The following is a 26,947-nucleotide window of genomic DNA, read 5'->3' on the forward strand; positions in this document are numbered from 1 at the left end:
TAGCTTCTTGCTTTTCAGGAACACTGCCATGCACTGCCCGGAAAGATTGTGCAGTTCTGGGGAGGACCAGGCAACTCTCTGCTTCATGCACTGACAGTTTCTGAGCACAGTATGGTTCTACGCAATTTCTGGGTTGAGTGGCTCTGGGTTGCCTCTCAAGGTCTACGCAATTTCCCAGCTGAAGGCAAGCTATCAGTTGGCTCTGTGCAATCCTAGACTTGAGTGCTCACTGCTGGCTTGGATTGCTCTGCGTAGTTTCCCAGCTGAAGACAAGCTGCCAGCTGGGTCCGCGCAATTCTGGAGCTGGAGCTCATTGCTGGGTTACACTGCACATTTCCTGAGAGCAAGGCTGGTTGCCCTCAAGGATTGCGCAGATAATCAAGGCAGTGTTAGAACCAATTTGCAACCAAGTCACGGAGTCAACTTGCGGTTAGACGGCAAAGCAAGTAAGCAAACACAAGTTGTAAAGCGAAAGATAAAACTCAAATAGAAGCACAAGTACCTAAGCAGTGTGAGATAAGCTGCTGAGATTTTAGTAAGGAGGCTCCAAAATGAAGCTTAGGCAAAATTTTAAGTGTGGTTGTAATGCTACAACAGGTTCCAAGAGATGAGAGTGTGTTGTGTATGATATAAGCAATTAGCAACCCCTTAAGGTGGGGCAGTTCATCGCCCACCAAGGGTTGGGACGTGCATGGGTTCCTTAATGATGTGGGGGCACTCATGGGGCCCTAGGAACCAGGGTGATGGCAATAATGATAACGGGTAGAGTGTTGATATTTGTAGCTTGGGAGGTACTCCAAAACATAGGGTACAGGTTTGTGGAGGAATTTGACCCACATGGGCTTTGTGGGCAAGTGTAACCAAGTTGTGGACTTTGCACACAAAGTTGTGGATGTGAATCCATCAGGAGTTTTGATGACTTAACACTTGGAGATGATAGAGCACCCTTAGAGGAGCAAGGGGCAATTTTAAGCACCAAGAGAGCCCTTGTCAAATTTGAAATATTAATTTTTATATGTTGGTGTGAGCTACTTGTCCTAGAAAATCAAGTTGGCTTCACTTGAGGAGACCCTTTGGAAGGGTTGGGCATCAACCTAAGAGAAGATATAAATATGTGAGAGGAGAGACCTCATTACCACACCAAAAGTGCAACAACATCACAAGTTATATCTCTGAAGTGGTTGCAGATCAAAGGAGCTCAAGTGAAGGAGAAATAGACTTCTGTTTGGGTTGACTTTTGTGATAGCTTGAAGGTCGAGTATGATAGAAAGCAGATCAAGGATTTGGAGGAGAAATCTGGGTAGTCTTGTACAAAGTTTGAGGTGTTTTCTTCTTTTGTTTGGGCCACATGTTGAGAAATCAATGCTTATAGGAATTACGGTTTGATTCCTTTTTCTTGATAATTACTTGTGAAATATGTTGGCTTCTTTTACTTCTTTATTAGTTAATCTTTCATCAAGCAATTACCAAATTATATGTATATGAAGACCACAAGAACAAGAGACACAATATGTGGGCACTCAGCCAGGGCAAAACCCAATCCAACTCTTCCACTAGTAGATTCAAATCAAGATGAGACAATCCAAGACCTCTTAGACCTAGACAAAGACCTACTCTAACCACCAAGCCAACCCTTCTCTTCAATAGATGATCCCTTTCAAATTCTCCAAGTGACAGCTTCCTAGTAGCAACTTCAGTACAGAACTTCGGCCCTAAACAACAGAATTTTGGACTTGCAGTAGACACACAATTTCGGCACCAAAAAATCCGCATGTGTTAGCTACCCCAAAAACTCGAATAATGTCTTCCCAACTTCTTTCGTCCTTCTCCAACTAAGGCGCTCTCTTTTATGCTTCTCTTCCTTGAAGATCGAACTTGTTGAGTGGTGCTCCAGATAGGTCGAATTGCCTCTCTATTTATAGCCTTTTTGCTTGGTGGAATAGCCCTAATGTAGGCCGACTTCATGGGAACAAGGCCGACTTGGTGTGGATGTGACAAATAACCTTTTTAACTCAAAAATAATTCTTTTTACATGACACAAATGCCCAAGAAGGGTCTAATAAAAATGGCAATGACTCAAATGACTCAAGATAAAACCTAGAAGCCTTCAATGTGTTAACTTTTTTTTTGTAGCATCGAAGGTGTTCTAGTCTCGAAACTTTGTGGAGAGGCTAAAACACATGAGATCTCCATAACACAGAAATCGTTTCTGGAATTTAATATTTCTTGAGTCTAAACTTTGGAAATCTAGTTAATTAATCAATATTAATTGAGATAAGGTGTGAATCATTTAGAAACTCACATGGATCAATAGGGAATTAATCTGGGCCCTTGATTAAGATTTAATCTTGGTCGTTGGAGCTCCAACAAAGGATTATATTATTATTATTATTCAATTTTAAGGTCACAACCAAGCAATACACCAAATTGGTATATGAGACCCCCTTGTTTGTGGGACAAGGGACCCACCTCCGCAAAACAATTTCACTGCTAAGTGTACGAAGGCATACATACTCTACCCCCCTCTAGTTTTGAACCGGTGAACTCTTATGAGGAAATACATGCTCTTAACCATAAGAAGAAGTCGATGAGTAGATGGAGAAAGCAACAGTGCAGACACTCAGTGATCTAGGCAGATCGATTTCCCAGTAGCAGAGTGATTCAGCAAGAGGATTCGAGCTAAAGATCGAGTAGCAGGTGGCAAAGGAGAGTGGGGACATCCCGATGGAGGTTTCCAATCCCAGAAGAGTCAGATTGAGGGAGCGTGAATTTGTCCAGTGGGACTGTGCAAGGACTACACAGACAGCAGCAGTATAGCAGTTCGATCTAGCTGGAGGAGCAGTTGATTTAGTAGTTGGTGACCGGGATTTTGATCAGGAGGACTAGTGAATCAATTCCAGAGCTAGAGAAAAGAAGAGTTGTAGATTTCAGGAGTTTCCAGGGGCAACTGTAGCAAGGCCAGCGCAAGCACTACGTAGAGGTTGACGCAGAAGGTAGTGTGAATTGTTGAGGGGCCAGCTTCGGAAGCTTAAATCAGCTGTGGGGTGAGGGAAAATCCTCACAATAATTTTGCCAGTGATTCTTTGAGATTGGATTACCAGATTGGCATCCAAATTATTTTACAAATTGTTGACACCTAATCCTCACGATTGGGTGAATTTATGTAAATAATTAAATTAGGAATGTGAACAGTCATCAGGAGATGAAATGAGCAGTCACACCCTTTTGTATATAACAATAACATATCTAATGGAATGAATCGAATCAATTTTACTGCCTATTGGAGTTACTGCCTGGCCTGACATGGTATCAGAGCCAAGTTCTCAAAATAGTTGTAACTCCCTTCATTTTTGCTACTGTGGGTTGTACGCTGGTCTGTCATATGCATTCCTATTCCTAAGCGTTGTCCTGACCTGAGCACTGTCCTGACACAGATATTTGCTGCTAAAGAATAATAATAAAACCCTCATCTGTTGCATCGGTTTTCCCACATTGGGTTTTTCCGGGGACATTTGTCCAAAAATAACTATGTTAATTTTTATATGTGCGCTAACATATTCTCAATTTCCAGCGCTATTATTTCAGCAGTTTTATTTGTGAAGGTTGCAATGTGATTTATTTAGTATTTGTCGTAGCATTAAAATGGTTAAATTAATTAACAATTAGAAGAATAATTTACAGTTGTTGCAATAGGATTTCACACTTGAAATTTTCACGTGGTATTAGAGCATGATTGAACAGCCAGGAAGCTCAGAAGTGGAAGAAGAGAATTTCATTGTTATGAGGGAGCAGAAGGCCGAAATTCTCAGAGGTTGCGTAGTGCCTAGCTAGGCGAGATGAATTGCTGGGCAAAGGTTCGATTTTCAATTACAGGGTGGCAGAAAATTTGAGTTGCCTGGAATACTGATTCCAGCAGGCAGAGGGAGCAGCAGCAGCTCAGATTTTTACTAAGCAAATTCCTTGGTTGGGCAGAGACGGTTTTGCAGCAATTTGCAGTAGCAGAATCAGCGTCAGGTGAAAGAGGAATAGCACACAGATTTGTATCCAGTAATTCTTCAGTGTGACCATTGACAAAGTTGACATTCAGGGGCCCTCAGATTTGTCTTCTAGGTTGGAGGACGAATTTGCTTGCCTATCAGTGTCAGCCTCACAAAGTGTCTGGTATATAGATAGTGGAGCATCAGCTCACATGATAGGGGTTAGAGAATATTTCTCTAGCTACAAGGAGCAGATGGACTTCCAGATTAAGATGGGAAACAGAACAAAGTGTACTCCAGTGGGGAGAGGTACTCTCGATTTTCAAAGGGAGTCGGGAGAAAGCACCAGTGCTACAAATGTATTGCCTGTGCTAGGATTGGGTATGACCCTGATTTCAATATCCTAGTGAGAAGATAAGGGATATGATATCCACTTTGTAGGGAAGAAAGTGTTTGTGAAACACTCGAGTTGGAAGAAGGTGAGACAGCTTGGAGTTTGAAGCAACAGGTTGTACAGGTTGCAGCTCAACTCTCCAATGGCACTAACAGGCAACGACAGTAGCAATAGGAAGGCACTGAATGAGCTATGGCATAGGAGAATGGGACATTTACAACCATAGAACACTTTAGATGCTTAGAGAGACAGAAACAAGGGTTCCAAAACTTGGAGCAAAACGCGATGATCTATGCTGAGGGTGCATGCTTGGGAAATATGCTAAGGTAGCAGTCTCAAGAAGTGACAGCAGAGCAGATGGCGTGTTAGGACTTATACACTAATATATTTGTGGTATGATGTCCATTAGAGCTCTCAATGGGATCAAATACTTCGTCGCCTTTATTGATGACCATTCCAAGAAGATTTGGATGTATTTCCTAAAAACCAAGGATGAGGTCTTCGAACGGTTCAGGGAGTTTAAGTCTCTCATGGAAAATCTGACAGGAAAAAAGATTAAGGTGCTTCACTCGGATGATGGTGGAGAATATACTGATAAAGTCTTCACAGGTTTTTGTGCGAAGGAAGACATCAGAAAAGAGTGGACAACTCCATATAATGCACAGCAAAATGGGTAGCAGAGCGGAAAAACAAAACTATAGTTGTCGCTGCAAAAGTAATGTTATATGACCAAGATTTGCCCAGGTTTCTATGGGCACAAGCATGTATCACAGCAATGTATATTCAGAACAGAAGTCCTCATAGGGCATTGGGGAAGAAAATGCCAGAGCGAGTCTTCACTGGGAAGAAGCCAGAAGTTAGTCACTTCAAGATCTTCGAAAGCATTGCTTATTATCATGTGCCAGATGAGAAGCACACCAAATTGGATCAAAGTGCAGAGAAGGGATTTCTCGTTGGGTATAGCGAAACCTCAAGGCATACAGGATCTACATTCCTAGCAATAGGAAGATTGCGGTAAGACGAGACGTAAAGTTCAAGGAGGACCGAGCTTTCAAGAGATCTCGTGAGATGCCTGCAGGAGATTAGAATCAGCGAGCAAAAGCTCCATTGGTCTAGCAACAGGGGTAGCCAGTGGGACCGCCAATAGGACAGTCACAGGGATCTAGTACAATAACTAGTACTAGCATTTCCTCAGGTGCAGAAGATCCAGTGAGTCCACATCAGACGAAGCAGCAAAGGCAAAAATGAGGAGTTGGTTGAACCACCCACCATTAGTGGTCAATCCAGCAAAGAGGTTCACCAGACATTAAGAGATGCAGAGGAGTTTACTAGAGCTTCTAGGACGAACAAGAGACAACACAAATAGCCTGATAGGTACCAAGCATTGGTAGCTCAAGTTGCAGAATCTTCGAGCTTTCAGGAAGTCGCACAGCATCAAGTGTGGGTAGATGCCATGGTAGAGGAGTACACCTCTATCATGACAAATGATGTTTGGGAGGTAGTACCAAGACCTGAGGATAGGTTAGTTGTGGGTTCTCATTGGATCTAGAAGATCAAGTACATTGCAGACAACACTGTGGAGAAGTATAAGGCTAGGTATGTGGCAAAGTGGTATGCACAGAAAGAAGGGATAGATTATGAGGAGACCTTCACCCCAGTTGCCAAATAAACTTCTATCTGGTCAGTTATATCCCTAGCAACTCAGATGGGGTAGCAAATTCACCAGATGGACGTCAAGACAACATTCTTAAATGGGGTGATAGAGGAAAAAGTGTACATAGAACGGCCAGAGGGCTTCGAGACCCATGAGAGGTGCACTCATGTGTGCAGATTGAAGAAAGCTCTATACGGACTCAAACAAGCCCTAGGGCATGGTAAGGTCGGATCGACAACGACTTGCAGCAGACGGGATTCATCAAGAGTAACGCAGATCCCAACCCTTACTATTTGATGGTATAGGTTGAGCCACTCATCTTAGTATTGTATGTGGATGATCTCTTTCTAACAGGGTCATTGGGGCTCATAAAGGATTGTAAGAGGAACCTGGCAACAGAGTTTGATATGAAGGATTTGGAGTTCATGCATTATTTCCTAGGATTGGAAGTGTGGCAAAAGGACATGGATATTAAGGAAAATATGCTACAAATACTCTGGAGAGATTCAGAATGCAAAATTTTAGACCCGTGTCTATGCCCATGATCAACAACCGAAAGAGATAGATGCATCAGATGACAAGGATGTTGACCCCACCTTGTATCAACAGCTCATCGTTTCTTTCATGTATCTAGTCAACACTAGGTCGGATATTTGCTTCGCAGTCAATACCCTCAGTCAATTTATGGTAGAACCAAAGAGGGTACATTGGATAGCAGTGAGGCACATTCTGAGGTATGTGCATGGCACAATCGAGTTTCGGTTGAAATATACCCTAGGGGATGACGTCAAGCTATGTGGATTCACAGATGCAGATTGGGCAGGCAGTTCAATGGACAGGAAAAGTACCTCAAGGTATTGCTTCAGCGTTGGATCAAGAATGGTTTCTTAGTGTAGCAAGAAGCAAAAGTCAGTAGAACTAAGCTCTGCAGAAGCAGAGTATATGGGAGCTAGCACTGCTAAGTGCGAAGCTATATAGCTTCGGAAGTTGTTAGTAAGCTTGTTCAAGCAAATTATGGAAGCGACTAGTGTTTACTGTGATAATCAGAATTGCATCAAGCTCTCTGAGAATCCAGTGTTTCATGATAGGTCGAAACACATAGATATTCAATGTCGTTTCATCAGAGATTATGTGCAACATGGAGCGGTCCAGCTACAATATGTTCCCACAAATGAGCAGGTTGTCAATATACTGACGAAAGCTCTAATAAGAGCTAAGTTAATCTATTTCAGAGGACAGATGGGTATGGTGGAGAACTCGTTTCAGTAGCAGGCACAGTTTATTTCAGATGCTTCTCAGTTGCAATTGTTGCAAGTGCAGCAGTAACAAATGAGAGAGAGTTGCAGTGCAGATGCAGTGTCAGCAGCATCAGAGTTCCACGGTGGTAGGTGGGCAGTGACCAGACATCAGCAGCATAACAAAGGGTGAATACAGAGACAGGGTGTTGTAGCAGCAGTGGTGCAGCACTAGAACACCTTCCTCGCTAAGCGTGAGTGTTAGTTTTTTTTGGAGCATCAGAGGTGTTCGAGTCTCGAAACTTTGTGGATAGGCTAAAACACATGAGATCTCCATAACCCAGAAATCATTTCTGGAAATTCCACCTAAAAGTATCTCAATTAGATTATTAGCCTATATTTTGATATTTACTAAGTCTAAACTTAGGAAATATGGTTAATTAATCATAGTTAATTGAGATAAGGTGTCAAACATCTAGAAACTCACAAGGATCAACAAGGAATTAATCTGGGCAGTGCAAACACTCAATGATCTAGGCAGATCAATTTTCTAGTAGCAGAGTGATTTAGTAGGAGGATTCAAGCCAAAGATCGAGTAGCAGGTGGCAAAGGCGAGTGGCAGCATGTCGGTGGAGGTTTCTAATCCTAGAAGAGTCAGATTGAGGGAGTGTGAATTTGTCGAGAGGGACTGCGCAGGCAGTAGCAGCACAACAATTTGATCTATTACAAATCATAAAGGCAGTAAAGATTTTCTTGATCTTGATAATTACTTGTGATGTTCCTTATTATTATGATTCTTTATATCTTCCTTCTTTCGTTCATTAAGCAATTACCAAAAGCAGCAACACATAAAACAATGGACACAAGATGTAGGCACATGCCAAGGCAAAACCCCCCTCAAGGGGAAAACCCAGTCAAGATAATTCTTCCTTTCAATAGTATTATTTGAGACTCTTCAACCTACACCAAGACCAGACCTTCCCTCCACACCAAGTCAGCCTTCCAAAATTTCAACATCTTCCCAACAACTTCGACTATGCAGCAACTTACAGCAAATGATAGCTTCCGGCAACAGTCCAACTTGGAAGACTTCAATCTCCCAATCCAGAGCACGAAACAGAGAGAGACCACCACCAAAATTTCGATTTTCCTTGCCTCCTTAGACTCACCCAAACTCGCATTCACTTCGGCTTCCTGACAATAGACTACACACCTTTTCCCAGCTACAAGAGAACTTTGCACTTCTACCCAGCAACAAGAGATTTTCGCACTTCTGCCCAACTAAGAGAATTCGAACTTGATGAGAGAGTGATGCTCCAAATGAATTCGATGACTTTCCTTTTATAGGCTTCTTAAGTCGTCGAATAGGGTCCTTAGGCCGACTTGATCTTCCCTTGGGAAGACATGGTGTGGAGGTTACATAATTCATATTTGACTCAATACTTAACATTTTTACATGATTCAAAAGCCCAAGAAGGGTCTCTTTAAATGTACAATAACTCTATAGACTCATAATAAATCCTAGAAGTCCACAATGGGGACTTTGACCTAAAAAATGGTGACCCGAGCATGAAACCCATGCTTTAATAAGTCACAATCATAATAATAATAATAATTTTCTTTATTCTTTTGACAAGTACATTACATAATGACTCAAGTACATTATTGAAGACCAAACATAGTTACATTTTCCAAAACTCCCTCTTAACTAGGGAGGTATTCATAATGTACAAATATAATGGAAGATCTCAAACTATATGAACCGTGAAGAAATTTAGGCACCACAATGCCATGGACTAGATTCCTGACCAGGGCAATCTATCCAAACAGTCACTCAATAGTTTAGGCACCGCAACGCCATGGACTAGATTCCTGACCAAGGCAATCTATCCAGGTGGGACTAAGATGGACTCGAGCTTTCAGCGCCTTTGGTTACCCTCAAGCTTACTTGCTAACCATCAACCCAAAAATCCAAGTGTGTATCCAAACAGAGCTCTTTGATAAACACCACCTTTCCAACTTCAGGACTCAGAAATCAACAAAAAGTGCCAGCCAGATGTCTTCCCAAGCAATGCTTCACTCACAACGCCTCAACACCCATCGATCCAGCAGATCAAGAATGACCAATCTCTCCCAATCAAACTTATTGGTAACCAGCATGCTATCAAATCCTTCGAGAGATTCACCTTTACAAACACAGCCCCAATTAATAATATACTTTCACATGTACATAATCAAATACAAACCTTCGGGGTCTTTCAGACAACTTGATGTTGCTTCTCAACATTCCATAATAGGACTACCAACCGATTTTTGACAGAAGATTCTTCAATCATATATTTTCCTTCCTACTTTCCATGCAGCAACATATCCTCCGAAATTCATTCTTCAATTAATACCAAGCTTTGCCCTCCCTCTCAACCAGGAAGCACCTCTTCATCCGAACTCCCTCTTAATTTTAGGGAGATCTCTTCTATGCAGGTTTCCTCCGGGAGATCAGCTTCTTCTTTTGTCATCAGAAAATCTTTCGCAGCTTCCAACCATTTCATCAAAGTTATCATCATCTTCATCATGCTTATCACATCAATAAGCATCTTCACCAAGTTGAAGATTGAGTACCTGCACAACTTAAATAGCATGTACAACCAAATCTACAGAAGCATGATGTTAGCCATATCAGAATCATAGAAGCATTTTATCTTTATACATATCAGATACCCAAACTTAATTACAAACAAGAAACATATACTCTTCAACATCTTGTTAGGGACTTTATCATAAACCCTAGACTATTTCATAACACTTTTCATCCCATCTAGGGTTTCAATGTTTCTTCCAAAGGTATGACATACCTTCCTTCAACATATAGTAAACCTTAGAAACAATTTTACACAAATATAGATCTACAAAGCATCTATCACCCTTACAAAATACATAGGTTAGACTTCTCACTAGGGATTCACACAAAACCTAAAAGAATCAATCAAAGTCAATCACAACTTCGTCATTAACATGACCAACTTCCACTAGGGTTAGTTCCAACCCCTAGACTTTCAATCAACCATTAATCAGTCACTAACATGACCAATTATCACTAGGATTAGTTGCAAACACTAGATTTTTGTTCAATCATCAATGTTAACCAAGATTCAAATTTCAACAATCTTTCACAAATCTCAAATTATCATATGGTCATCATATATCAAAGATTTCTACTTCGTCTAGGTTTAACTCCAAAATCCTAGAATTCCAATTTCACAATCATTCTTACACAGATCTCAAATCGTCATATTTTAGAGATTTTACTTTAACTAAGGTTTAACTCCAAAACCCTAGAATTCCACAATCTCAACAATCATTAAATACATAGATCTTAGATTGTTACATTTCACACATACTAGACAATGTTATTACTAGGATTTAACTGCAAAACCCTAGATTTTCATTTTCCAACAATCATTTAAATGGATATCAGATTGTTATATCATACATACTAGATAAGTCAAATTCACAAGGGTTAAAGCAATAATACCCTAGATTTCCAAATATCATCATCCTAGAATCTCATACAAGGACTTCCATTGAATCCTAAGACTCATAACCATCAATAACTAAGTCAACAAACATATCTAGGAATTCATAAACATACATAAGCATATCATATGTCCAACAATATTAATGCATCTAACCTAGACCAAACTAGGATTTCAACCAAAAGGACATATATATATATATATATATATATATATATATATATATATATATTACATCATCATGTAAAGACATTTCATATCATGTGTTAGTCAAACTCAACTTCACAATGATCAATAAGAGTTAGACACAACCATCTTGATTACACTAGGGTTTGATCAAATAAACACAAACATATCAAGGAAATCTTTTCTAAGACAATATAAAGGTCTTGATCAAACATTTCACCAAACCCCAATGAGCTAGGGTTCCAATGTAAAAACATAGCAAAAACAACACTACCAAAACATCAATGGTTCTGAGACTTTAGACCTTATTACTCAATCCTAACAAGTTAGGATTTCCCGATCATACCAAAATACCAAACATGACCTCATCAATAAAACTTCAACTAGCATTTCACAATATCCCTAAGTAGTTTAGCATTTCAGACATTCACATTAGCATACCCTTCGGTTAAGGTTTTCCAAAACCTGTCTAGGGTTCTATATAATCAATTAAGAATATGAATAGGGTGGGTAGATTTATCAAGAGATGAATCACCCAAACAAGAATCACTAAGATTCAATACAACTAGTCATAACAAAGTTAGTAATAGATTATCAAATGAATAATCCTTTCAATCAATATATTCAAAGCATACCTTTGATTCTTAACTAACCTTGTCTTGAGAAATCCTCCTTTCGGATGTTTTCCTAATCAAGTCAACAGAGGGAGAAAGGTGATTAGTATTTTAATATAATCAAAACAAAATGAGTATATGAACCCAAAACTGAAAAGACATGAGATACTTATCTTAGGTAGTTGTTGGGAGCTCCCTCTAAAGCTTGAGGGATACCTACAAACTTACAGAAATAATACAAAATTGTCTTTTCCAAAATATATTAAAAACCTATAAATTCTAAATCATATAAAACAAGATATGTAAAGCTACAAGCAAAAGACTTAATAATGATGTAAGTCCCTAATGTCGGGTTCTTCGGGCTTGACTTTCTTTGAGTCTCCTTCTATAGCAAGGTTGCTTTGATCTCTTCCTCTCTTCTTATTCTTTGGATTCTCGGGACAGTCACTTTTGTAGTGACCCTTCTTATGACATTGATAGAACTCTAACTTGGACATGTCAACTTTCCTCCTCAATCCCTTCGATCTCTTTCCTTTATCATGAGCAACATAAGCATTTGATACTCCTTCAGGATTTGCAACCATTGAGATCCTTAATTCTTCTTGACTACAGGCGGAACATAATTTTCCAAAGTTGGGAGCTACCTTCCAACTATTGAGACCTGCAGCAAATGCACCCCAAGAGGGTGGCAATCCTAATATAGTAGTGATCACCAGTTCTTTGTCCGGAACAATCTCATTGATGGCCAAGAGATCATCACCGAGTCTAGCTATCTTAACAAAGAAGGTTGCCATAGTATCTTCTTTAGTCATCTTCATATTCCTCAACTCATTCTTCAAACTTGCTACTTGACCAATTTCTTAATAGTCAACAGCTTCGACAAGGCTTCATACATCTCCTGAGCATGATTGATGTTAGCTATGAATGGGACTAGATTGTCTTTTATCCCTTCTACCATCAGAGTCATAGCCACTAATTCTAAATCCCTGAATTTTGCTTTGTCGGCATCACTAGCTTTTTCTGTGGGTTTCTTTACATTTCCTCTTACCAAATCCAACACCTTGTTCTTCTCGAGGATTAGGTCAATCCTCTTCTTCCAAGATTTGAAGTTAGATGCTCCTTCAAGTTTGTTCTCACCCTTGATTGAGTTAGACATCTTACCTGAATATAATAGACTCCTTCCCTGGATCAAGTGCTTGAGACTTCCTTTTTCTTCCTTCTTCACCAAAGCTCTGAAACCATGTTAGAAAATCAGAAAGGCAGAAAATATTTTCTTGATCTTGATAATTACTTGTGATGTTTCTTATTATTATGATTCTTTATATCTTCTTTCTTTCGTTCATCAAGCAATTACCAAAAGCAGCAACACATAAAACAATGGACACGAGATGTAGGCACATGCCAAGGCAAAACCCCCCTCAAGGGGGAAACCCAATCAAGATAATTCTTCATTTCAATAGTATTCTCTAAGACTCTTCACTCTAGACCAAGACCAGACTTTCCCTCCACACCAAGTCAGCCTTCCAAAATTTCGACCTCTTCCCAACAACTTCGACTATGCAACAACTTACAGCTTCGGGCAGCAGTCCAACTTGGAAGACTTCGATCTACCAATCCAAAGCACGAAACAGAGAGAGACCACCACCAAAATTTTGATTTTCCTTGTCTCCTTAGACTCACCCAAACTCGCATTCACTTCAGGTTCCCGGCAACAGACTTCGCACATTTTCCCAGCTACAAGAGAACTTCGCACTTCTACCCAGCAACAAGAGATTTTCGCACTTCTGCCCAGCTAAGAGAATTCGAACTTGATGAGAGAATGATGCTACAAATGAATTCGATGACCTTCCTTTTATAGGCTTCTTGAGGGGTCGAATAGGGTCCTTAGGCCGACTTAATCTTCCCTTAGGCCGACATGGTGTGGAGGTTACGTAATTCATATTTGACTCAATACTTAACCTTTTTACATGATTCAAAAGCCCAAGAAGGGTCTCTTTAAATGTACAATAACTCTATAGACTCAAAATAAATCCTAGAAGTCCACAATGGGGACTTTGACCTAAAACATGGTGACCCAAGCATGAAACCCATGCTTTGATAAGTCGCAATAATAATAATAATAATTCTTTTCTTTATTCTTTTGACAAGTACATTACATAATGACTCAAGTACATTATTGAAGACAGAACATAGTTACATTTTCCAACACGATCTAGCTGGAGGAGCAGTGGATAACTTGATTCAGTGGATGGTGATCGGGACTTTGATCAGGAGGACCAGTGAATAAGTTCTAGGGCTAGAGAGAAAAAAAGATGTAGATTTCAGGCGTTTCCAGAGGCAACAGTAGCAAGGCCAGTGCAAGCACTACATAGAGGCTTGTTGAAAAATGTGTAAATAGGTTCAGTCTTCACTAGTACGAAATGTATTCTTGTATATATAAAATGAAAAAGAAATTATTATTATTATTAGAGCATGGATTTCATGCTCAAGTTCTTTTATTTTATAGGTCAAGCACCCATTGAGTGCTTCTAGGGTTTGCCCTAGGTATAAGAGTCATTGTCATATATAGAAGACCCTATAGGCACATTGTAAATTGTATAAGAAAATTTATTTTGTCTTGAAAATGTCAAAATACCTCTAAGATCAAGTCGTACTACATGAATTGTCAAGTCACCCTACACGAAGAGCCACGTCCACCCTTGCAGGAAGCTTATATATAAGAACTCATCCTCCATTTGGATCACTCATTCACTCCTCTCTCATGCGAAGAAGGAACCAACAGAAAGTCAAAGAAGGAAGTGTGAAGAAGAGAAGGACAAGGAAAGTCGAAGTGTTTGGGTCTCTCTACATTCTTCTGGAAGTGCGAAGTTAGGGTTTTTGTGCTAGGCAAGTCTAAGGTTCGATTTTGTAAGCAAGAAGAGCAAGAAGGCAAGCGACGATCTCTTAGGGTTTCCCACTAGTCCTAAGACTCAAATGAAGGCAAGCGAGGTCAAGGGAAAAGCAGTTAGAGGGAGATCTAAGTCTCCTAGAGAAGCAGCAGCAGTTGCTGGAGAGCAGAATTTCAGATCTACTGGGAGGTCGAAGATATTTCAGCAGGAGGTCGAGGAAGACATGATCTTGGAGGGCAGTTAGAGGGAGATCTAAGTCTCCTAGAGAAGCAGCAGCAGTTGCTGGAGAGCAGAATTTCAGATCTACTGGGAGGTCAAAGATATTTCAGCAGGAGGTCGAGGAAGACATGATCTTGGAGCTAAGTTGCACGAAACGGGGAAACGGGGAAGCGACACGAAACGCGGAAGCGAAACGAAACGCGACCTCCCCGAATTTTGGAAACGGGGAAACGCGAATATATATAATAATATATATATATATATATATTAAAAACATTTAAAAATTATTAATATATATATGTGCAAGACTGCAATCATAAAGCATTAATGATACATTTACTTAAACATTTTAACATTAAGATTAAATTTACATCACAATGATCACATTTACTCATGAGTCATCACATAATGAAAATAAAAATATAGGAACTGGAAAATCCAAAATCAGCCTTTATTTATATTAGTATATGAGGCTGCAAGTACAATAAAGACTATAAGGCTGCAAGAACTATAGAGACAAGTCACAAAAGACTAATCCTCATCATAACAATCCTCATCAAAAATAGAAGCAGCAGAATGCTCAACAGTGGATGGTGGTGCTAAAGAAGATGATGCACCAATTCCACTTCCAGAATCCTCCTCAATATTCAGGGCAGCAAGAGAGAGATCCAAATCAGGATTTTCTGCATCCACATCCCATTCTTTAGAAGGACCACTGTTGTATTCTGGACCCCTACGAGATGCAAGGCGAAGGTTGGAGTGCACATAAACAAGATCCTCTGCTTTCTGTGAGCCCAACCTATTGCGCTTCACAGAGTGAATAAAACCATAAGTACTCCAATTCCTTTCTGCTGATGAAGAGCTTGCCACTTGTGAAAGAATACGAATGGCAAGGCTTTGCAAATGTACACCATTTGCTCCATGACAAATCCACCACCTAACTGGATTCATGGTGCTTCTCTCCTCCAAAGCTGATATATCTGCATAATCATCTATTCCTGCAGCAAAACTGGCAAATTCCTCCTTTACCTCCCTATGTAGGTGAGAAGGAAACATTCTCATTAGTGCTTTTTTCACCCCAGTAGCCACCTCTCTATCCTTATGGGGTGCCTTCCTCTTCCCATTGCTTTTAGCAATAAGCTCCTCATCATAAAATTTGGGGTTCAAAGCATGTGCTAAAGTGTGCAATGGTGTATTGAAATTGTTCCACCGGTCAACAATGATTTTCTTGATCAAACCAGCAAAATGATCATCAACAAACAGAAGTTGTGGAGACTCCTGCGAAATGATTTCCATAGTTTTCTCAACCATGGAATCCATGCCATCATATACCTCTCCCAAGAAAGGTTGGTCAGTGTCAGCACTCCGGAGAAGCTCAAATGCAGGGGTTGTGAACTTTAGCAAGAAATCTACCTTGCTCCACCAATCCTCATCAAGGCACAATCTACGCACCATAGATCCCCGCTCTGAATCTGCTTGTCTCCACTCAATCCACAGTTGACTCACCACCATAGAAACTAATGCATGCTTAACCTCAACAAGGCGGCGCAACATCACGAAGTTTGAGGCATATCTTGTCTCAGCAACTTTTAACAACTCCAATTTGGAGTACTCTCGAAATATGGCCTGAGACTGGTGGTGGTTGGTGATGAATTTGATAATCTCCCTTGCATCCCCTGTGACTTCCTTTATCCAGGAAACTTTGTTGTCGATCTCCTCTAAGATCAGATTCAGATTATGGACAATGCATGGTGTCCAAAATATGTTGTCATACCTCCCCTCAATAATCAAACCTGCAGCTTTGCAAACTGGTGCATTATCCGTGATAACTTGCACCACCCTGTTAGCCCCTATTTGTTCAATAGCTTTTATAATAATATCAGCAATGAACTGTGCATCTTTCACCTCTCCTGAGCAGTCTTCTGCCTTGATAAACATTGCTCCTTTGGGGGAAGTGGCAATGATATTTATCAATGGTATGCGCCTCATATCTGTCCAACCATCTGAGACTATGGTAACCCCAGAGCTACTCCAGGAAGAACGAATTGGAGCTAAAACGTCCTCCACAAGTTCCTTCTCATTTTTGAGAAGCTGGGTTCTGACTTTCTCATAGTTGGGCCCCTTGTACCCTTGAGGAGCTTTGTTAACTGCCCTCAACATATCTTGCCAGTAAGGAGAGCGAACAACATTGAATGGGATACCACATGCATAAATGCACCTGGCAACTCTGGAATCAGCTTCTTCTCTTGCTTGCACATTCACCAATCTAGCAATTCTGCTATCCTGAACTGATTGGGATGCCCCTGAGCCTCTGGTATGTTTGGGTGCTGCTTGTTCATGTTCTTGACTGTGACCCAGACCACCTCTCCTCTTTCTTGCTTCAACTACAATCCTTGGCTCAACGTTAGATGTAGCCTGAGTATGCTCATCATGCCTCCTCTTAGTACCATCCGCCTCATCTTGCTCTCTTTGATATGCCCTCCTTACCAACGGATCTGCTGTTTTTGTGCAACCCACAATCCCCTGTCCTCCTCCATGCAACAGATGCGCCTTCACTCTTGGGTAGGAGCCCTTGTACGTAATATTGCAAAGAGTGCATCGCCATTCCCATGAGCCACCACCTCCACATTTTTGAAGCTTCACCACATGCCTCCAAAGAGGATAATATTCAGCCCTTGGGTTGGCCCTAGGGTTTGAAGTTGCAGCTGCACTTTGGCTGGAAGCCATTGCTGCAAAAATAAATTAAAAAAACAAATCTGTAAATAATAAATTTATAAAAACGTTTTTCATATTTTTGGCTGTATAAACCCTAGAAAAATTAAAGAAATAGTAAGGAAAAAACTAAGAAATAAATGTGGCTTACCCAAATGAATTATCTGTGGCTGAATCTACACTAAAATGCCAGAAAAGAGGAGAAATATGGCTGTAGCTGAGCCAAATCTGCTGCAAAAATAAATTTAAAAAACAAATCTATAAATAAAAAACGTTTTTCAGCAATTTAGCTGCATAAACCCTAGAAAATTTGAAGAAATAGTAAGAAAAAACTAACAAAATGAATGTGGCTTACCCAAATTAATTTTCTGTGGTTGAAACTACCCGGAAATGCCAGAAAAGAGAAGATAAATATGGCTGTAGCTGAGCCAAATCTGCTGCTACAGAAATCTCTTGCTGAAATCTCCTTCTCTTGCTGCTGAAATCTCTTTCTCCCGCTGCTGAAATCTACTTTGCTCAATGCTCAAAACACCAGCTACTGAAACAACTGCCAATCTCCAAGAGAAACTCCTTGCTGAATAGTGTGATGAGAGAATGAGAGGCACAGCTCTTTTATAACTTTAGAAACGCTTTCTAGAAGTGATTAGAAACCCTAAGCTAAACCCTAAACTAATTAGGAAATTTTTTTTTTTAAAAAACAAGTGCTTTTTTACAGGAAACGGGGCCCGTACGGCGTGGAAACGAGTTTCCGTCCGTACGGGCGCGTTTCCATCTCGGGAAACGCGCCCGTACGGACGGAAACTTGTTTCCACGCCGTACGGTACGGGGAAACCCGTTTCCGTTTCGTTTCCGTACGGAAACGGACCCCTGCCCAGCGTTTCCTGCTACTTAGTCTTGGAGGGTATTTGTTTGAGTCTAGGTCATGGTATTCGTCAATTGAAAGATCTTAAAGATAAGAAAAGATTTTACGGGTTTCCCCTCAAGAGGAGGGGTTTTGGCCCTGGCTTGCAGCCTACATATTGTGTCATTGTTCTTACTATTTTGGTAGTTGTTTGATGTATTGCACATTGGAATAAGAAAGATCAAAGCTAATAAGTAAAAAGAAAACACAAGCAGTTATCAAATTGGAGAATTAACATACACATTGCCCTATCGAATTCTCAACAAGGATGACATAGAAGGTAGTGTGAATTGCTGAGGGGCCAATTTCGGAAGCTGAAATCCACTGCGGGGTGAGGAAAAATCCTCACAATAATTTTGCTAGTGATTCTCTTAGATTGGATTGTCGAATTGGCATCCAAATTATTGTACTCGGATTTGATGCTGAAGAATAATAATAAAACCCTCATTCGTTGCACCGGTTTTCCCACATTGGGTTTTTCTGAGGACATTTGTCCAAAAATAATTGTGTTAATTTTTATGTGTGTGTTAACATATTTCTCAGTTTCCAGCGCTATTATTTCCGCAATATTATTTGTGAAGGTTGCAGTGTGATTTATTCAATATTTGTCGTAGCAAATAAATTGTTAAATTAATTAACAATTAGAAGAATAAATTCCAGTTACCACAATAGGATTTCAGACTTGAAATTTCACACAATGGAGGCTTTGACCTAGAAAACATTGACCCAAGCATGAAACTCATGCTTTAATAAGTCATTTTCTTTAATAATAAAATTTATTTTGACAAGTACAATTATGAAGACTGATACTAGTTACATTCTTCAACACTCCCTCTTAACTAGGGAGGTATTCATAATTACATACATATGAAGGTACATGGAAGATCTCAAAATGAAATGAACTATGAAGAGTTCTAGCACACTCAGTGCTATAGATTAGATACCTGACCAGGGTACTCTAATCAGGTGGGACTAAGGTGAACTCAAGCTTTAGCCACTCTAGGTACCATCAGGCTTTTGAACTTTATTATCAACCCAGGGATCTAGGTGTGTATCCAAGGTCGAAGCTCCATGACCAACACCATCCTCCCTACTTCAGCATCTCGACATCAACACATAAGCTGGCCAAATGTCCTCCCAAGCATTTTTCCATGAGATGCTTCATCTCTCCCTATTAACTAAATTTGTAACATCAACCAATCCAAGCATGCTTCTAAAATATTCAAACTTCTTATTCAAAAGAGATTTCGTCAACACATCAGCTACATGTTCATCTGCCAAAATTAATTGTAGCTTCACAACCCAATCTTGTACCAAACTCCTAATGCAGTGGTACTTGTGGTTGATATGCTTCGTCCTTTCATGAAATACAAGGTCTTCAAACATCCTGATGTTGCTTGGATTATCACAATTTATCACCATAGGATCCAGAGGCTTTCCAAACAAATCTGATAAGAGTTTTCTTAACCAAACAGCTTCTTTTCCTACTTCACATGCAGCAACATATTCTACTTCAACACTACTTAACACAACAAGATCTTGTTTTCTATTCACCCATGAAATCATTGCAGATCCCAAACTAAAACATCGACCAGTAGTGCTCCTTCCATCAGTCTCACTGCCACCCCAAGTGGAATTGGTAAAACATGTTAACATGACTTCTTTTCCATCATACTTTAAGCAATGATGTATTGTGCCACGTAGGTATCTCAAGATATGCTTGGCATTTATCCAATGGTCGTAGTCTACACCATATAGCAAACCCTAGAAACAATTCAAACAAATATAGATCTACAAGGCCTCTAACAACTTTCAGAATTCATATGCTAGACTTTCCACTAGGGGTTCATACAAATCCTAGATTTCATACAAAAGAATCAATCAAAACCAATCACAACTTAGTCATGACCAGCTTCCACTAGGGTTAGTTGCAAACCCTAGATTTCCAATCAAATATCAATCCCAACCAAAATTTAGATTTCAACAATCTTACACAAATCTCAAATCATCATATTGTCATCATACATCAGAGGTTTTACTTCTACTAAGGTTTAACTCAAAAACCCTAGAATTTCATTTTCACAATCTCAACAATCATTATATAAATAGATCTCAGATTGTTATATCACACATACTAGAGAATTTAACTACTACTAGGGTTTAGCTACAAAACCCTAGATTTACCAAAGATCATCATCCTAGAATCTCAAACCAAGACTTATATTAAATCCTAAGACTTATGACCATCAATAACTAGGTCAACACACATATCTAGGAATTCATAATCATGCATAAGCATAACATATGTCCTACAACATTACACATATATTGACCTATACCAAGCTAGGGTTTTGACCAACTATACACACACACACACATATACCTAGGGCTTCATTACTAGGATTTTACTTTAAACATATAACAAAGGTTTTGCTTATAGGCTCAACCAAACCCTAAGGATCTAGGGTTTCATAGCAAAGAAAACCGTACTGTTCCAAAATTTCAAAGGTTCAGAATCTCAGACAAACATCATTCAACACTAACAAGTTAAGATTTTATGATCATATCAAAATCCCAAACATGACATCATCAACAAAAACTTCAAATAGCATTTCAATAACCCTAAGTAGCTAGGGTTTCACACATTGACATTAGCATACCGTTAGGTTAGGGTTTTCCAGAGAACCTATCTAGGGTTCTATAAAATCAATTAAGAATGTAGAGGGGTAGATTTATCTAGAGATGAATCTCCCTAAACAAGAATCTCTATAATTCAAGATAGCTACACAACGATGTTAGTAATGTAATGCAAACTTCAAAAATAAGATAAAGAGAATTTTATAAGATATATAGACATTCCTAGAGATGGAGATGTTTCTTAACAAACCTGATCAGGATTCCTTTAAGTGTTTTCTTTGTACTGGGCCAAGATCCTATAATACATACTTACAGGCAAACCATGTGATACCAAGAACGTGATTTAATTTCTTAGGTTAGATTTCCTACATAGCCAAGGGGATGGAATTCTATGAAAGGTTATTCTTTCTTGGAATCCTAGATTACTTGTAAATCATAGAGGGAGAGGATTAATTTTCTAAGAGTACACTCTTAATCTTAGACTAGATAGAAACAAGGATTATATGAACTACAATAGAAATTCAAATGCTTATGAACATGCATACCTTGTGAATTACATACCTTTGATTTTATTAGACTTGTTGCAAGTGTATCTTGTTGAGTACCGAGTACTCACTTGATTTTCCTAAGCTGGTACCTTGTGCTCTTTATAAGACGGACTTTGGATTCCCTTCAAACTGAATACTTCTTGTAGATACTTGAAATCATTGGGGGATTTTTCATGGGCAGCTATTCTAAGACCCTTTTTCTTCAACGAGTTGTAGGCCGGATGAACAACTTCACTGTATATATCGCTGCTTCAATATTATCGTGTTTCAACCATAATGAGCTTGAATTCTTCTTCATGATTGTAACTTCACCCTATCTTTGAAGATGTTTTGTCATCGAACACTTTGCACAAGCACCGAACTTCCTTATTGAGGTGTATCATTGAGATCTTCTTTCTGAAGTAGCACCAAGATCTTCTTACAGTGATGAACCCTTTATCATGTGATTGTACTGAAGCAGTGAATGCATTAAGACTATGTTACTATACTTAAGCCATTTCTGAAATACATAGTGAACTTATATCTTTATTGTGTCTTCACTGAAAAATCAATACTGAACCTTCAAGACTGTGACTTCACCGAAAATGCTATGAACCCATTTTGAAAAGATCTGAACTTGTTCTATCACCAAAACAGTCTCTGTTGTTTTCACTGTTACTTATATACCGTTTATAGTGAAGTCACTCCTTTGATGTATTGAGTATTCTAAGAAATGATTTGACTTCTTTCTTCTTCATTCTTTAATATGCTCATTGTAATCTTATTAGCCCATAACTGCCCTTCTTCAAACTGCCTTGACCATGACCATAGCTCTGGTACCATGTTGGGAAATCCATAGGAGTTGGCAATTAAAACAATTTCCCTTATTATGACATTAACTTGTGATGTTTTCATTATTAGTATTAGATTTCTTAATTGTCTTTTCTTATCATCAAGATTAATGCCAAACAACAAAAGAAGAGAACACAAGATCTAGGCACGCTGCCAGGGCAAAACCCCCCTTGAGGGGAAAACCCAGTCACAAATTCTTCCTTCGGTAGATTCAAAGATGAGACGACGAAGACCCTTACAATTTAGACTCAAGACTACCTCCATCAAGTCACTCTTCTTCCTTTCACTGTGTTAGCATCGAATACATCATTACTGCAATATCTTTGAGGTAATAGCAGCGATAGACTTCAATTATGTGGTAGCACAGAGCCCACCATATTGTAGTTACACCAAGACAATATTGGCACCAAGACTGTGGTATGTGATAGCATCGTGGGAGCACCGAACTGTGGTAGACTAAACAATTCGCATTTCCTTAACTGTGATAGCACCGAGGATATGTCTCACTGAGATCCAAACTTCTCATTGTAATTAGCACCAAAATTGTCTCTGAGATTTCACCGAAACTTTCTCTGAGATGCACTGAAACTTCCTCTCTGTGATCACCGAAATTTCTCTGAAATTGCGAGCTCTAAATTGGTGAAATGCGAAGATCCCAGGCTGGTATATATAGTGGTTTGTCCGTCCTAAATGAGTCAACATGTATCATGAAGAGATGTGTTCTTTAATCGAGCCGACATGTGTTCTTTTGATGATAATTCTTTTTAGGCCAACTTTGAAGAAGTTGTCTTTGATGAGTGGATGACTTGATGGAGGATTCAAACAATAAACGACATTGACAGTAACCTAAAGCCTACAATGAAGGTTTGACCTATAATTGACCCAAGCATGAAACCCATGCTTTAATAAGTCAATTCAAAATAATAATAAAATTCTTTTTCACTTTCTTTTGACAAATATATTACATTTGACTCAAGTAAAATAATGAAGACCAAACCTAGTTACATTTTCCAACATTATTGACATCATAGCTCAGTTATATCTTTGCAGTTCAGAATAGTGGTAATATCCCGATATTGCAACTTTGAGGTCAATTTGATGAATTTATTGATGACAATATAATGTTATAGTCTTGTTCACAAACAAAGTTGTGAACAAGACAAGTATAGGTCGGAGATATCCTGATATATTGAGTATCGCTCAAGAAATTTTGTACTTTGTATCTCAGTTGAACAATTGATGAAATCTAATAGAAGAAGAAGAAGAATTTTGGGTTTTCCCCCTTGTGGGGTTTTGCCTTGGTCTCCGACCAATTCTGTTGTCTTTATGTGTGTGTGTTTTTCTTTTGATGTTCCTTTTATTTTCGTTGCACTATTGATGATGTTGTTCATTCTATATAATTGCATATGTTGTTAATGATGTTAAGGGGTGAATGAATATGTAAATGATGAAAAGTAAATTAGTGCAATTATCAAATCAAATAACAACTCAGCCCTAAGAAAAATAACACAACAAAGAAAGGGTAAGTAAGGGCACAAACAATCATGGTTGAATCCATCAAGGATCCTCTTGGTCCATTTGTTGCAAATTTGAAAACTTCCAAGGCTATGTATGACAAGCTAGTTAACGTGTACTATGTGAGTACATCATGACAAAAGATGTCTTTGCGGAATAAACTATACAAGATGAAGAAATCAAAGGATGAGGACTTGGCATCGTTTCTAATGAAGATATCTCAATTAAGAGATCACTTGCAGGGGCTTGGAGAGACCTATATTATCAATCTATTACCGGTGAGGGTTATTCTTGCCCTATCCCACTCAGATTCTTACAATTTTGAGCCATCCAAGAGTTTGTTCCGCCAAACGAACCATTGCCTTCATAGAGAGTAGCAGATCTACAAAATTTATTGTAGGGAGCCAAAGATAAAAGACCATTCTAACTTAGCCCAGACAAGAAGATCGTTATAATCCCCCTAATCCCCCTTTAAGGCACGGGCAAGAAAAACAGTTATTAGAATATGCACAATGTTTTTTCTTGCCCAAACACACTATAAAGATCAAAAATGTGTGACATCGTTCATTCTACAGTTAGCTCGAGACAAGAGTAACTTACTACAGGATGATTCCAAAGATCTTGGATCCTTCCAACCTAAAAGGAGCTCGGGCTACAAATGACTTAATCACTAACTGTCGTGGTAGATCTTTTCAACTACGACTCACATGGAAGATACCAACACACAAATCGAGGAGCATTTATACTAATTTATTCCCCGCCTTGGATATTACATTGTGTGTAAAGCGCATGCTTATTTTATAAGCTCTTTTAGTTGCTTCATCTCTTGAATTGTCTAATTTTCTATTGGAGTTGTATTAAGCATCCCTTTCTCTGTATAGCTTTGTCAACCAATTACAGTGACATAAACTCTCCATTGGTTATTAGTGGATAATAACAAATATTTCATTTCATTTTACCAACAATAAGATGCGGAGATATCAAATTGAAACCTTTATATGCATATAAACGTTTCATGGGAAGTACATTTAAAGATCCCCTGTTTGGCCAGCCAGTTAATGCTGTTGGGAATGGTAGTTTTGAATTCACATGTTTGCATACCATAGTTGAAGATCATAAGTCAGTATGAGGATTTACAGGTTTGAATTTGGCTGTTTTCATAACAAAGAAGAAGATACACTGAGTTATGTATTCAAAATGTGAGAAGGAAGTAAGTATATAAATACGAATGAAGTAAAGTAAATTGAGGAGAAAGCGCACCTATGCTTTGAGAGGCAGAAGTAGCATAGGTGGAAGGCAAATGCGGTCTCTTCCACTTAGAGAGTCGAGAAGCGAGGCCCTCCACGCCGCTGTCCTGCAGGAGCTCCTCGTCCCTCAAAAGGGTTTCTTCCAAAAACACATCCTCGTCCAATTCTTCCTCCTCCTCCTCGGGCTGGAACCTCTTAGAAGGAGGATTGGAAGCAGCGGGTGGACCCCCAAAACGCCGTTTGCCCTCCATGGTATCGATATTTCCAAGGGTTTGTCTTTGCCCTGGCTATCCCCTCTGTATCTCTGTGTATGTAACCGCGACAAGGATAAAATGGGTAGCGGGAGGCTCCTGGACTGGACTGAGGCAAATGTCCCTATAGCGGACTAACATGAGGGCACGGTCACGGGGCTAACAGCAATGATTTTCCCGCCATTTTAGACTCCACCACCCGAGGTTTTTATCAATCAATCAAAAATGCAAATATTATCGTGACTAATAAAGCCAGTGAAATTAGGTCATTGTAAAATGAAACCACTAAACATACTTACAAGTAGTAAGAATCCCAATCAATTAATCAACTATTAAACTAATAGAAAGCATTGTTCATTTATGGTTGTATTCGTTGATATAAAACATTTGAGGTATTAAAACATTTAACTTTATTTTTTGGGTATTAAAAAAGCACTATTCTACAATGGAAGCCAAGATCAACATCAAATTACAATGTAGTTTTACCAAAATCCACAAAATACAAGATGTTCACAGCGCATAGTAACATATCATAAAATAATGTCTCTTATCATTAATACTCAAAATAAAAATAATATATATATATATATATATATATTTTTGTATTTGTATTTGTATGTGAGTTATATAATTATATGCTTCATTGTTATTAAGTTAATATATTCCAATATATCTTAATGGAGATGAAGCAGAGATGACACCATTTTTTTTTTAATAGTGAAATATTACATAAATGTGGGATAAGATGTTATTATCTAAATATTCTTTTAAATGATGTTATTCTAAAAGGATTTTTTAGTCCTTCTTTCATTAGAGATTATTGTAATTGTTTTACTGGCAAAGTTTGTTGGCTCATATTAATTTTGATTATTTTTATGTGCATGACCAAAGTTTCTGGGACATTTTTTATTTATGATTTTTCTTAAATTATTAAAACAATTTTATCTTTTGAAAAATGTATTTCTCATTTTTTTATTGGCCCATAGCATTTTGATGGGACATAATAGCTCTCGTGGAGTGCGTTTTTATTTTCCTATTTTGTGAGTGCTTGACAAATCATTTTAAAATGAAAAAAAAAAAGGTTAATATTGTAAGTGGCCACTATCGATGAGTGCTCTAACACTGACATTGATATTGTTATGCCTCACATTGCTACTACTCTACCCAAGGATGGCAGAATTTGCAGGGTGTGAGGTCCCTTACATAAGCGAGTGAGGGGGCGCTAAACAAATATGAACAAAATGGTTTTTCCTAAGATATTTACAACTCGATATCAAATGAGATGACACCACATAAACAACAATGGTGTGGGCCAAACCATGTATCAAGTAGCTTGGTGTAGTAAATCCCCATTCTATTTCATGATGTGTTAGGAGAAAACATTGTTTTTACTTTTTAGTAATTTTATTTTCTTAATTTTAGTAATGCTTGACAGGTAAAACATTAATCATTTGTTTAGTAATTTGTCTTGGGAAAATCAAATTGAAGTAAATTAAAAAAGATCCAATTGCAGAAGTAGTTGTGTGAAACAATAAGTGTATGAAGGCAGGGATATGTGCGGAATAAAGGTTATCTTGCACATACCCCTCTTCCACACAGTTACTT

At 38.8% G+C, this 26,947-nt stretch overlaps 1 protein-coding gene across 1 annotated transcript in view; it reads right to left on the reverse strand.

Annotated features, from left to right (window-relative positions):
- LOC149180389 (DNA polymerase delta subunit 1) overlaps positions 1-25,577 on the reverse strand; it is a 337,034-nt gene extending 311,457 nt beyond the window's left edge. Inside the window, exon 1 of the mRNA XM_089416092.1 lies at positions 25,105-25,577. Coding sequence (XP_089272218.1) covers positions 25,105-25,342 — 238 coding nt within the window. The 5' untranslated portion in view covers positions 25,343-25,577. The remainder of the gene's footprint in view (positions 1-25,104) is intronic.
- Positions 25,578-26,947: the final 1,370 nt, after the last annotated feature.

Source organism: Pinus tabuliformis, chromosome 3_2 (genome assembly GCF_031772625.1).
Source record: "Pinus tabuliformis cultivar Carrire ecotype Pingquan chromosome 3_2, CPIR1, whole genome shotgun sequence".
Classification (NCBI taxonomy): Eukaryota; Viridiplantae; Streptophyta; class Pinopsida; order Pinales; family Pinaceae; genus Pinus; species Pinus tabuliformis.